General features: G+C 47.3%; 1 protein-coding gene across 9 annotated transcripts in view; it reads right to left on the reverse strand.

Annotated features, from left to right (window-relative positions):
- Positions 1-14,542, reverse strand: part of TEAD1 (TEA domain transcription factor 1) — a 268,997-nt gene that overhangs the window by 38,728 nt on the left and 215,727 nt on the right. For all 9 annotated transcript variants that reach the window (XM_055317566.1, XM_055317567.1, XM_055317568.1 and 6 more), the window contains one exon: positions 738-911. In XM_055317566.1, coding sequence (XP_055173541.1) covers positions 738-911 — 174 coding nt within the window. The remainder of the gene's footprint in view (positions 1-737; positions 912-14,542) is intronic.

The following is a 14,542-nucleotide window of genomic DNA, read 5'->3' on the forward strand; positions in this document are numbered from 1 at the left end:
GCCTCCAGTGCCACACTAAGGAGTGCAAATATTGGAGGAGATTTTCTAGAGACTGAAGAGAACATATAAACACTCATTGCTAACGGGTCATCTGGTGTCCTGCTGCCTTGGTGTCCTCACCCCCACTAGGCACATGTCCTACGCATGCCTGAGACCTGTTAGCAGTCCCCAGGCCTGGGCCTGACTAGTGTAGAAAGAACAGAAGCCAAGCTCCCCTCCAAAGCCGTGGGACAGCAGCAAGCCCCAGCACCAGGGGGAACCGGGCCTTGTGGTTTTAAAGCACAAAGGAGGCAGCACCTTGGGCAAAGCCGTTTGCATTCTCTCTGCCACTTTTAAAATCCTGAAGCAGGAAATTTGATCTTCATTCATCCCAGCCCTGTTCTGCCTCAGGTCCCGTGCTCCAGTGGAATTTCATAGATCGCCTCGCTCAATGGAGCAAGAACAGAAAGAAGGTCCAGGGCCCCCGTGTTTTCCAGCACAACTCGTCACCTGTGAGGTCTCCGGCCTGGCATATGTGGGCCCCGAAGCCCACGGTGACCTCCCGTCTCTCTTGTTCTTTGGCAGGGACACCAAACGCTGCTTGGTGGCACCTGTGCCCAGGGACGACTCAAGGCCAGGGCGAGCACAGCCCCCCAGGGGCAGGCTGGTGTGATGCCCAGCTGCGCTGCTCCGCACCCACCAACAGGATGCAACCGTGCAGAAGAAACCCACCGCCACCACAGCCATGTCTTACTCACCCAGAATTTTACGAGGAAGAAGGCATTTTGAGGGCCTTTTCCAAACAGTTCCTTTAAGCCACCTTTCTTTTCAGGAAATTTGTCATAAATCTGACGAATGTCCACTGATTCGAGCAATGGGTCACTGTAAGAATGGTTGGCATGCCCAATGTGCACGAAGAGGTGTTTGTTGTACTGTAAGAAACCAACAGAAACATTCCCATTACAAACCCTTTGGTCAACCTGGGGCACATTTATCTTGAACTGGAAGAGCAGTAGTCTCAAAATCCCGGAATCATGCCTTGAATGGCCTAGGGTCTGTGCCTTTGAAAAGACGGTGATGGTAAGGAAAGCCATTATAGCTCAGGGTTAAAACAATCAGTTTAAGGGCATCTATTTTCCCTAAAAAAGCGTTTTTGTAGACAGTAGTAAAAGCTGAAGTTACCCGACTACCAAACCAAGAAACTGTTCTATCACCCAGTGTCACCTGACTCAACTGAAAATGACAGCAACACCCTTTGGAGCCCAAGAGTTACAGTTAAGCCCAATGAGGAGTAGGTGTGTGGTCAACTAACACCGTCACTCAGAATGTACTTCTTGCTCCAGCTCCTCTAGCAACAGCACAGATGTAGTGCTCCGGGCAATGGTACCCACCAACTTCCTCCAATACGTGTCAGAGTGCTGAGCCTCTTTCTCACCAGTTCCCTTGGTAACCAGTCCAAAGCTTCTGCATAGGGGCTGGTCAGTACATGGTTGTCACTGCAAAGTTAGGGTCGGGAGTACAGCTCATAGAGAGGATTTGTGGTACGAGGTTATATGGGGCCAGTCATCAGAGAACACAGGTCACTCATTCACAAACCAACCAGTCAACCAATCAAAATCCTGTTAAGTCATTTAAACTTATGAAAGAGACCCTTTTTTTCTCTTGCTTTGGTATAAAACATGGTAACTGGACCACGAAGGAGTTATCCAAACCAATGGTTCTCAAGGAACATTTAAAAATCACCAATGCCTGGGGCCATCCAGACTAACGTGGAATCCCAGAAAATGAGGTCAGGCATCAGTAATTTTTAATGGGCATTAAATGAATTCCAGTATGCAGCCAGGTTTGAGAAATGGCCTACACTTTCTACCCCAGACCCTCCATGCCTGCCTCCTGGGCTGAGAAGACTGTAACATCAGCCTAATGGGACACAGAGACATCTGGGGGTGCTGGTGTTGCAGGGAGATTAGAACCCATCAGGGCTCATACGAGAGATTCCATGTCCCTACTCCCCTGGCAGTCCCTATTTACTTTTCAATTTTAAATGGATATTTTTCTCCAGCTACATACAGTCCTTCAGAGTACTGACTCCATTAAAATGAGAAATCCTCCCCAAAAAGAAGGCTTGGTCGAAGCGCTTACTAGAAGAGTACAGTATCCTGGGTAAGAGTACGGGGTCTGGACTCTGCCTGCTCAAGCACAAAATACTGTGCCCACTGAAAACAAGCTAAGACATTGGGTGAGTTCCTCCCCGGTCTGTAAAATGGGGGAAGTGCTAACCTCTGCTTCCTACAGGTGCTATGAGGTTTAAATGAGAAATTGCATATAAGGTTACTAGAGTTCACAGATTCAATGAATAGTAAATGATAAATGCCAGCTATTATTGCTGTTTTATGAAACCCCCTCCATTGAGTTTTACAGTGGATATTAGCATAATTAAAAAATATTTTTTAACTTGGTATAACCTGAAGTTTCCTAAACTCACATGGTCATGAAACCCCATAAATGTTTCCTGAAGAAATGCTGGTTTAAATCCATGACTTGCTATGCAGGCATTGGCTCTCTGGCTATAGGACCAAAGGGCAGGAGGTTCGACACCCCTTCCGATATCAGTCCTGCATGATGATGGACCCCTGGGGGCTGTGGCCAGGGCCTAGCATCTTCTGGGAGAGGGCTAAGCCCCTCTTCTTGTTCAACATCAGAGTGATATTTTTACCAAAGCTTCAAAATCTCTAAAAGGTATCAGGTGAAATGAAAAAGGTGAACCCAACAAGCTCTGCCTTTCAGGTGAGCCAGAGGGCTGGAAACCACTCTGCAGGGACAGATGTACCTGTAACGGAAGAGAATTTTTAAAATAAAGTCAAAGCCATTGCCAGGTTGAGGAGCTGAGACTATGGGGTATAATGGAATGTCTTTGACCTTTTTGTAAACATTCCCAAATGTTGTCATACCATCTTTCCAATTATAAGCCAACAAAAGCCCACGGAAGTGTCTGAGGCACTCCCGCTAACAAGCTTCCATTCTCATTAGTAGGTAGAAGGCAGAAAAAATAACACATGCAGAAATGGGGACAGTGATGCTGGTGTAAAGGCAGAGCGGGAAAGGTGAACGAGTCGTGTGCACTTCCTGTCTAGCTTCTCCGCTTAGTGTCCACTTACCCAGCATTCTGAGAGCTGAGGGCAAAAGGCACTCTTCTTTATTATCCAGATGACTGGCCTTCTGCACATCTGTCCATCCAACCCTTATCAACAACCTCTGCTGGCAACCAGCTCCCAGCCCCACCTAGCTCTGTGTGGGAGGCACTGTTTCTGTCACGTCCTGTGCCACCTGCAGGCAGTGAGTTTATGGGCAAGGATGCAACACAGGCAGAGCTCTGGGGACACCTGTGGCCAGAAGCGGAGTCTCTTCTTTGACTGCCATGCTCTTGGCTCCTCCTCCTGGGCAGCCGCCCATTGGCAGGCAGAGCTAGGACAGAGGTAAGAAGCTGAGACTTGCAGCCCTTTTTTTTTTTTGCTCCTGACTTCCAAAGGCCCCTGCACTCTACTCCTGGAACTCAGGACCTCTACATGTCAAGAGGACAGAAAGGCAAATGGAGGGCAAAATTTAGCATACTTTAAGGGGGGCCATAAAGATATGGCTGAAAATCAAGGTGCTGAGCACAAAGCACCAAAACTCTGGAGCCAGATGAGAACCTGAAATCTCAGTTTTGCTCATATGCGTAAGGGGATACAATATAGGTAATACACACGGGACTGAAGATTAAAGGAAATAATGCACAGAGGGCACTCGGCATAGGGCCCAGCATATAAGAAGTGTTGGATAAATTGCAGCTGCTAAGATGACTATTGTTGCGGTTTATTATTATGGGAGATTACTAGATCTTGGGGGAGAAGAAAAGAACTTTCCTGCTTCAGCTACCCCTCCTGCCTAGCAAAGAAAAAAATAAACACAAGTAAGCCAAGAGCTAGGAACAACTTGTGAAGCCATGTGACTGTTCAAATCCTTGATTCTGGCCCACTCATAACAAGCTACTCAGGGTGTGGGCCTCTCTTATGCCTGAAGGAAGGAAAGAGCTAGGTCTGCTCTGTGCAATGTGCTTTCTATACATGTGACCTCAGGTAATCCTGGCCTCACAATGACACTGTAGGAACATTTTATTAAAATCATTGCATGTGGGGAAATGGAAGTTCCCAGATGAACAGACTTGCCTGAGGTCACACTTCCGGGAATAGTCCTGGAGTTAAGAATAAAACTTGGGCCTGTCAATGCCACAGCCCATGCATTTGGCGCAAACTTCAACCACACCGTCTCCCAGATGAAAATGCCTAGACCCTTCTCAACTCAGATCTACTTTTTCTGAAAGTTGATTTCAGAAAAGAGAAGAATAAAAAAAGCTAACTAGTGTTTTCAAAAAGTCTAAGAAGTTAAATTAGAATTCAGGATAAACATAATGATTCGCAGATGCAGCAGACACACTCTTCAAAGGCTTCTATTTTGAGGAAGTTACCTTTGTGCCCGAGTGGCTTAAATGAACTGAGAAGGGCAGGCTGTCTTTGCCAAAGGAAACCGGGCACTGCCTCTCCAAGGCTGGTGACGTGAAACTAAACCCTAACTGTTGGCATCTGGGTGGCTTTATTGCTGCCAAGAGGTGACTTTGTTTCTAAGAATACAAAGGACTAAAGAAGGTATCCTGGAGACCACAGCAGTGACACAAACCACCCTTCCTCTCCTCTTAATTCAACCTGGGTAGGTCAGGAATCCCTCTCCCCCCAAAACCAGAAGACTGAAAAAGCAGAAACCTACCTGAGATGTATGGGTTCAAGTTTTGATGAAACCAAAGCTCTAAAAAACCACTTGGTAAGGCTCTACTTCCCATCCAGCCAGTTCTCCTTATAAGGGAAGAAGGCCAGCATGAATACCTTAGTTCCCTCTCTCCTTCCCAAATATATCCCATTTTCTTTTCAGCAGTGGTAGTTTCCCCAAAACCAAAGAAGGGTGATTCTATTTTAAAGAGCAGGAAACAAATATGTGCAAAAACAACATCAACAACTAAAATCCCAAGTATTGGGGGTAATATATAAGCAGAAACAGGGTGAATGTCAAGAAGTCATGTATGCTAAAGCCCAAGACTAAATTTTCTTGATGTCCAAAATAGAGGTTAATGTTGGTTTGTCCAATTATTAAAAAAAAAAAAGTCTCCTTAGGCACTCAGGAGATAGGCTGATCATTAACATATCAATGACAATAACAAAAAAGAGTATTCACTCTGCTTATTTCTTTTATGGATTTCAGTAGAACCAGCTTTCCTAGGACACATTCTATGGTAGGCACAGGGAATGTGTGAGCTAAGAGTACAAAAATCCCTCTCTTCATAGAACCTACAGAGTTGACTGTATGGAGCTACCTTATTGCCTCTAAGTTGAGAATCCTCTTTGCCTATGTAAATACAGGTTCTCAAGGATTCCTGTAGAGAAGACTGTGAATCAAGACAGTCAACATCCCCTCTCCTGTACATCACTGACTTAAATCAGCATTCATCTGCTCTTTTTATATGAATGACTGTATTCTCCAGCACTAAACATACGATGTTATTTGGTGGCAAGGAGAACACACTTGGAGCTCACTTGAAAATACACTTGGAGCTCACTTGAAAATGTGCATAAAGTTTCGCAAGTGGAAACCGTGATGAGCACCAAATTACCCATCACATCTAAGAGTAGGATACACTCGGATTTGTAAAGTTTCAGAAAATTAACCCTTCTTGCAACTATTCTCAGACAGAGGAGGACGTTTTCACAAAATGAGGGAATAAATTGCAAAAAGGAGAAGGGGCCATCATTCAGAAGAGGGAGAAAAGAATGCACCGGCCAAGTAGCTGGGCAGCTGACCCGGACAACAGCCAGTCTGGGGTGGATGAAGAGCGGGAGAGGTATCACCAAAGGGACAACGGACCTGGAAGGTTCCCTGACTAATCTGACCCTCTGGAGAAGAGTTCGAGAACTCTTTTAGGAATGCTGGTGATGAATTTGTTTAGGTATGCAAAAGCTGGATTAAAAAAAAAAAAAGACAATGACGAATCCTAGGAAAAACAGTGTTATAAAAATGATTCTAATATGTCACACATTAACCATGCTGCATGTGAAATTTATAGGCTTGTAATACAAACGCTGAGTGTTAAATCAAACCAAAAATTTTGACATAACCAACACTGGGATAAGGAGGGAAGAGAACAATGTATTTAGAGAGCTAAGTCCTGGTTTTCCATAGTAAAAAGTCAACAGAAACTGTCTGAAAGTAATGAAGTGTAAGGTATGAACATGTTATTTCGAAATATGGAGAAAATATACAAAGAAATTGCTGAAAGGCTATGAGTAGCTGTCCTCAAGGAGTGGGACTGGGAGGTGGGGAGACAGCTTTGCTTTATAGGCTATGATGACTCTGGTTCAATTTGGCTTAAATACAAAATACACATTATGACTTTATTAAATTAAATAAATAGCCAACCAAAAACTATCTTGGAACATCTTGGAGGTTTTTGAGCAAAAGAAAGAACTATAAAAAGAAACAAAAATATTAAGAGCTGTGCTTCAGGATGTTTATTCTAGGTGGTCACAAGTTCCCTGGACTCGAAAGGAACCTGGTCAGATCACAGAGCCTTCCTATGGCTTGAACACTCAGGGTGACTGAGCAAAAGCTGGGACTCTTGCCTGCCTGCAGGGTTTCCCAAAAACACCACTGCTGCACCAGCAAAATCCTACCTGGATCAAGACTTGTCCTGCAGCTCAGGCACCTGACACAAGCTTAATACACAGATTTCTCTTTTGACTTGGGGAAAATGCTCATTTTCTCATTTCATCGCTATAATCCCTTCAGTTATTCTTCACAGCAGTTGCAACCAGGGACAAAGGTGAATGCAATCCTAAAAACTCCACAAAGTTACTTGCAACAGGTTATTTAGCTACCCTGAGGGATTAACAAAGGACTTTTCTTCCTCTCCCAAATCTGTTCTAAGGTTGTCTTCTTTCCCCTCTCTTCTGCTTGGGGAGTCTGGACAGAGGGGTGAGGAGCACTCAAACTCTGGAGTCAGGGATCCCCAGGTGGCTCAGTGGTTTGGTGCCTGCCTTTGGCCCAGGGCAAGATCATGAGGACCTGGGATCGAGTCCCACGTCGGGCTCCCTGCATGGAGCCTGCCTCTCCCTCTGCCTGTGTCTCTGCCTCTTGCTCTCTCTGTGTCTCTCATGAATAAATAAATAAAATCTTAAAAAAAAAAAAACAAAAACAACAACTCTGGAGTCAGCTAGGGTCCACATGTGAATCCTGACGCAGGTGCCACTTCCTAGTGGGGTCATCTAAAATGGGCAAGTCCAGCCCTCTGGGGCAGCTTCTACATCCATAATGCAGGAACAATCACAACCTATCTCGAAGGAGTGTCACAAGGATTAAATGAGATGAGTGGAAAATATATAATGCTGTGCTTACACATAATTTGTTATTATTACTGCTACTATTGCCCCAAATAATCATGTTTCTTTACTTCAGTCATGATAATGTGAAATTAAGATTGTTCCTCTGACAGCAACGAAATGGAAGTACCAAAATTTAGAGCAGAAATTAAGAGAGGAACATTTGAGACACACAGGGTGATTCCCACTAGCTCCCAAACTACCCTTAGCTACTGTAATGTAGGGTGGCTGAGGTGGGGGTGATGTGCACCCGCAGCCTGGAACGATCTGGCCCCTGAATTTCCCTCAGACACGGTCAGTGACCCCTCTCTGAAGCGTGCAAAGCCGGGCCTTGAAAGTGCCCATCATCAAGATGAAGCAAACCGGAACGCCACAACTCCCCAAAGCGGCTACTGGGGCTATTTTCTTTCTTTTCCCTTTTTTGAGAGCATTGCTAATAGACTCTATTCCAGAGATCCCTGGTGAGGCAGCTCGCTTTTTTGCGCAAAAGGACGGAGACACCCGACAAATGGGCGGCAGTGGCGCTCCTTCCTCACACGCCCAGAGCTGCACTACACTGTCTGGCATGAAGATGGCGGTCTTCTCCCAGACTTGTTTCAAACATTCCAAGTATTTCAAGAACGCAGTAAAACCTTGAAAAATGACTGCTGTCAAATAATACCAAGAGAAAAATTATAATCCACTTAGGAATTTAAAGAAACCAAGACTCATAACTCATGTCAAAGGATGTTAATGTACAAGTTGGAACAGAACAGGGACAAATCACCTACATTTGCTTCCTGCCCCTCTCCTTGCCTGGGCTCCGTCCAGACACCCCCAGGGCAGCCTGGGCAGCCTGTGATAACCCCCGGCCCTGCAGGCACAGGGAGGGGCTGTGGGGCCAAGCCAAGGAGAGTGACCTGCACATTCAGTGCTTGGGGGGAGCCCGGTAGGGGTAGGGAGCGCGTGTGGGGAGGGCTTGGCTGGGCTGGCATCTCAGTAGGGCCTCTCCTCAGCTAACTGCTCAGAGGCACCAGCCCCGATCTGGCTGGTTGGCACCTGGGCACTGCTTCACCCCCTCCCCTGCGCTCTTCTCAGAAACAAACAGTACTGAAAGCAAAGAATAAGGAGCAAGTGAGTCCTTCCTGGCCAGATCTCACACCGCCATGCACCACCTCACCCCGGCCATCTTCACAGAGGGGCTGCTGTTTTCTCAGGAAGAAGTGGGTCTTCCCCCACGGAGGTGCAGCTGGAAGGGCCCACGGGCCGCCTCGTGGGGCAGCAAACGGGGAAGGCAGGCGGGTGGGGTGCTGACCTGCCAAGGAAAGCAGATGGAGCCTGGCTGGGCCTCTGTGAAACGTCCATAAAACCCACATTTCCAGATGCTTTCAATTGCCTCATCCCCCAATGGCAATGAAAAAAAGAGGGTGCGTGCCCAGAGCAGCTCAGACACAGGAGTAAACCACCCACCACTGTGAGAGGGTGCAGCTGGGGCAGCTAGGACAGCTCGGCCGCCAGACGGGACAAAGCGGAGGGGGGGCGACAGCACACCAGTGAGCCATCCCCCCACCCCCAAAACCCGGCATCACTGTGTCCTACCAGAAAAACCTGGGGGCGGCATAAACACTGGGCACCGCCAGCCGTCAGAGCAGCTGCAGCCCTTCTCTGAGAACCAGGAAGGTTTGCGCTTTCTGACCGTTTATTCCAAGCACGTGGTGCGCTGGCGAACAACACGCGGATTAGAAGCCAGGCTTTGCTGATTCCGAGCTGGGGAGCCTGGGGCAAGTTGCTTAACCTCTCTGGGTCTTGTCTTCCTCGTCTGAACCCAGGGATGACACCAGGCCTGCTCTTCTCCGGGGGTCACAGTGAAGGTCAAAGGGAAGAGCAAACGCGACAGTCTGGTCGGGCCACAGGGTGCTGCACACGTGCTGGCACGCAGGGCCACTGTTAACGGGACCCCCCCCCCCCCATCAGGCATGCATGGGGGCAGCAGCAGGAGCCTCTTTTCTGAAGGGCCAGAAACCAGCTCTGGCCAAACAGATGTTTCCCGTGACTACACGACCCCCTTTCTGAGAGGCAGTGCAGCCTCAGTGGCCACCACAAGGCCTGGAAGCTTCTCCAGAGAGACCTCGTCCTTCTCCACCCTGTCACAACACAGGCAAGGATTCTCTTGGCACTCCGTGGAGTGTTCACCCTGCTTCTGATCTTACTCCTTTTTTTCTCCAATCTAGTCCCCATACAAACCACCTGCCCTTCATTTTGCCACAGGCCTCATCAATTTTATATTTCCTTAGAGCCGCGCTGGTCACATTTTCCAAACTAAAACCAGGAATTTTCGTTGATCTGTGAATTTAGGCCTTTGAAAGGAGCTATAAAAATATGAAAATTAAATCATTTTTAGGGCCACACTGACCGACTGCCTTCATGGAAAAGAATAAGGTGACGTGCAGGATGTACCTGCAGAACTACTATGTGGTTAATGCTGCTCCCCTCAAACTCCTCAAATCATGGGCTTTGGATTCAAACTTCAAATCTCCACCCTGCCATCTATGAGCTGATTCCTGAGCCATCTATGAGCGGATTCCTGAGCCGCTGTTTCAAATACCCATTTCAGCAAGTTTATTTTTGACGACAAGAGGCAAGGGCATTATCACACAGGAAGTTCTTAGCAATCCTGCCTCCTTCTCTATTCCATGGCTCTTCAAATTTCAGCACCATCCCTGGTCTCAAAAACACAGTCATCTCCACTACGCTCTTTCTCCCATAGCTAATTGGTCCCCCAAAGCCTTTTAGTTTTATCAGCATGATCTCTCTCCCCTCCGACATTCCTTATTTTCTGTCCCCCTTGGGCACGGCCAGGCCGCTGCCCTGGTTTGGTCCTTGCCACCCAATACCTGGACCGGAGAGTCACTTCCCTACCCCAGCTACTCTCTAACCAGCTGCCACTGTCATCTTCCCAAAACACATCAGACCACATCTTCTCTTTCAAAAGAGGAGTGAGGTAGGAGAATATATACTCACATTATGCTGTATATGTATTAAAATATCTGGAAAGATTCACAGGGATCTAGTAACTGTAGTTAGAAGGAAGGGAAGTCTCCCTCCATTCTGTTATGCTTATCGATTTTGGACTGTCTGAATTTACTACATATTTAAATAATTAATTTAAAAAAATTATTCTGGTTCCCACCTGAATTTCAAGAGGGTTCCAAACCACCTGGTGAGAATATCCTCTCAAGCCTGGGCCCTTCCATGTCTCTGGCCTGATTTTCTGCTACATTACTACAAGATGTTCAGGTCTCGAATACATTTGTGTAGTCCTCGACGTGTCCAGGGACACTACTCACTGTAAGTGTCAGAGCAACACAGTGAGACCACTGGTGCCCACCTACAGAGCAGAGTCTGGCTGACTGCATTTGCCCCAAACCTCACACAGCTATTCAGAGACCAGGCCTCTCATTCCACTAGAATGCAGATGTCGCCACTATGGCACGGTGGGAGATGCATCCTAAAGTCCAGGTGGAAACCTTCTCTGCTTCTTTCACTTCTTTGCCCCAAACCCTGAGGAGAATCACAGCACCACAAGTTGGAAAAGGTGCTCAGGGGAAACCCAGCCCAGCTCTCCACCCAAGGTGAAGGGCACTGTGCTATCCAGCCTGTGCCGAGGGAGCTCACACTTTGGAAGGCAGCTGTCTTTCTGTCTGAATAATCTCTTTATTTCTGCACCAGTCCAGGGAGGTGGTTAAGCACACAGAGTGGAGCCCAACCTTGGCACGGTCACTTCCTGGCGATGGATCCTCATGAACGTACCCTCATGTTTCTGACAGACTGCAGAGAAGAACAGTATCCACGTCAACATGCTTGGCACATGGTGCTTTGAACACAGCTCAGGAAGTGCTGGCGACCCTCGTTACTGCTGCAGTACATAAAGGTATTTCCTAGAGTTGAGCCGAGCTGTGCCTTCCCTGTTCATCAGGTTTGTTCCTGTCCCCATCACAGAACTCACCTCTTTTTTCTGCAAAACACTGCTTCTGTGAAGTCTCAAAAGAATAATCTCCTTGTCCCTCCCTCTCAGTTCCACACTTGTCTCCGGCTGTAGTAACTCCCACCTAAGGAAATGCACACTCTGCCTTCCTGCTTACAGTCCTGCTTGTTCTGGCATCCAGAACACCACAGGCATTACAAGTGCAACCCTGTGCCTGGGAAGCCTGAGCCAGTGCGGGGGGGTGGGGTGGGGGGGGCTGGGAGGAGGGGCAGGGGGTGGCCAGCCCTGGAGCAGCATGGGGCTGGGCTGCAGGCACCTGCTGTGCCCCAGGGTAGGGCTGGAGAAATTCTGCTGGGCTTTATCAGGAAAACCACTCCCCGTGCACACACGGAGAGCCCAGATTTTCATCGGCTGCAAGGAGCAGCTGCCTGACTTCGCCAGGTTTCAGGCAAGGTGCTTTTAAATGGCCCACCCTGGGTGGGGGAGCTTGCGCTCAACACTTGAAGTCCTGGGATATGTAACACTGAAATCATGTAGAAAAGTGTATTTGCAGGCATTACTAACCACTTCTAAAATAGTCTTTGTTGTTTAGATTCTTCCTCCCTTCCTTTCTTCACCCTCTGCTGTTTTTCTCTTAGCTTCAAGTGGAGCCAGAGGTAACAGAGGGACTGCCTTGCTGGTTTTCCACCAATATAAACAACCACCGATCGGGAAACGCCGCCGTCTGGTTCGTCCCCGCTGCAGAGCCAGCAGGGGCCGCTCATCCCCCAGATGACTCTTCCTTTAGCTCCTTACGGATTACAGCCGGCCAGGCCACAGACTACACCAAAGAACCGGCTACTCATCAGATACAAATGGATCCTGCGGCCCTTTGGTCATAATCCCAGGCTGCAGAGTCAGCAGACCTGGGCCGCAATCCTGTTTCCAACGACAGCTGACTGCCCAAACACGGGGCAGGCTGTGTCCCGGGATTACGTGAACTGATGCACAGTCCCGGCTGTCACCACCACCACCACAGTGCTGCCGGTGCTGGCACCGCCAGGGACAGCAGAGTCCTGAAGATGTCTTCAGTGGTGGCAACGGGGACCTATGTCGTGAACTGAAGAGTGATTTTCCAGAATGGGTGGTACCAGGGAGGCCACCCTGGCCCGGGAACTAGACGAACCGGGTCTTCCTCTTGCCTTTGTTGCTACACAAGTGTGTGTTCGTGCCATGATCGCGGACTAGCTTAAGCCAGCAATCTCTCCAGGCCTCCTCCATAAAAAGGAATAGAATTACCTACCTCACAGGGCTGTGACAGAGATGAAAGAGATCACGAATGAAAAACTAGCACAGCACCCAGCTCATTGATTTATTTGTTTGGCTGTTGTCACCATTACCTATAACCTCACTGACTCCAAAGAGCCTAAGTCCTTAGTAGGAGGTAGGGGGAAACGTGTGTGTGTGTCTGTACGCAAAGACTAGAATCCAAACACAGAGTTGAAATTATTTAGGGACCTTTAATTATTTATCGCTTTGTTGGCTTCCATATCAAATTAACGAGCTTAAGGCCTGATGTCAAATTTTAAATGCCGTATATCCAACTTTGTTAAAAGGTACCAGTTGAATTCACTTTGGATGGCTTTAAGTTTTCCTGCAGTTGGAATAAAAGTACAGTAAAATTAAAGTCTGAGGAGCCACAGAAAGCCTGAGAGCCAAAGAAGCCATCCACAAGCTACAAGTTTTTCAGTGTGACTTTGGTCTTAAAAGTGCCATTACACACTCATTATAACATCACCCTGTGTTTGCAAAATAAAGCATGATGCATTATGGAACTGGAGAAGCTAGTGCTTGAGACACTGTCACAGTGCTTTAAATAATTTTGCTAATTCTTCCCTATTTTGATTAATCAATCACCTTTTTCTCCCAGGTTCCCCCAAGCACTTCCTCTTTCCATGAGAAGCATCCTTTTTATTCTTTGAGAAGCATCCTGCAAACTCTCACATTTCTACTGAAATAAATTCACGTGACGTTATTCACAATCCCCCATATATTTTTTGTACACATTAACTCAATTGTGTATTACTCCAAAATAAGTGTTTATAACATAGGAAGGTGAGAAGCCACATCAAAAGTGACACGGAAGTTGCAACATGACAACATAATGTCACAATAGTGATAGAGCTTTGTTTGGCATTGACAGGCCTAATTTTAAAATCATGATATGAGCCGGAAGCACCAACTTATATATTAGAAGGTATTATTACTTTCTGAAATGACACATTTTTAATCTAAAGAGCAAGTAATTTTCAAACTGTGAAGAAGGGCTGTTACTCCACAGAAACACTTAACATCACCTTCCATACTGTGTGCGTGTGTGTACTTCTCGTGTCTTCTTTGGAACGCAGCCTCCATGAGAATAAGGATTAGTTTCCTCTGCTGTTGACTCCCTAACACCTGAAACAGTGGCTGCCATGTAGGAAGTATTTAAAAATTGTTTGTGAATGAATTCCAATTTCTTTCAGTCCCCAACTCATGCTCCCTTAAAGTATCATTATGTCCTCAAGAGGCCCAAGGGAGTTGACTCACACTAGGCTTTGCATTTATTTCAGGGCCTCTGAAGTCATGTGCTCAAGTCGAGTCTTTAGAGCCAAACCTTTTCATTCATCAGGTAAAAGGCCAAATCCAGTTGAACCAGTCAGATTATCATGGGTAATCCTCAACACGTATTAAACATGTATCTCTGGACTCTGTTCCAAGGAAGCCGGCGGGGGGGGGGGGGGGGGGGGGCGCGACTGCCTTTATGAACCTATCCACCAACTTTCACCTCCTGCTTCATATACTCCAGAGCCATCACCTCTGGAATGTTCTCCTTTATTCTCCCCCTGTCTGTATCAATCCTCTCTGCCTTTCAGGGTTAACGCTGACTTCCTCAAAGAAGCCTGCCCTGTCCGTTCATCACTCACAGCATTCGGTGCTCTTCCTTCCCAGCACTCACTACACTTCACAATGACCTTGTGGGGGGCAGCTGCTTTGTGTGTGTCTTCCCATTAGATGTCACACGCCACACGGGCAGACACGGTGCCTGCCCGTGTAGCACCAGGCCCCTCCTCGGGTAGTGCCCTGAACACACGTGCAGGTGCTCATCAGTGGTCAT

The sequence above is a fragment of the Nyctereutes procyonoides genome, unplaced genomic scaffold (genome assembly GCF_905146905.1).
Source record: "Nyctereutes procyonoides isolate TBG_1078 unplaced genomic scaffold, NYPRO_anot_genome, whole genome shotgun sequence".
Lineage (NCBI taxonomy): Eukaryota > Metazoa > Chordata > Mammalia > Carnivora > Canidae > Nyctereutes > Nyctereutes procyonoides.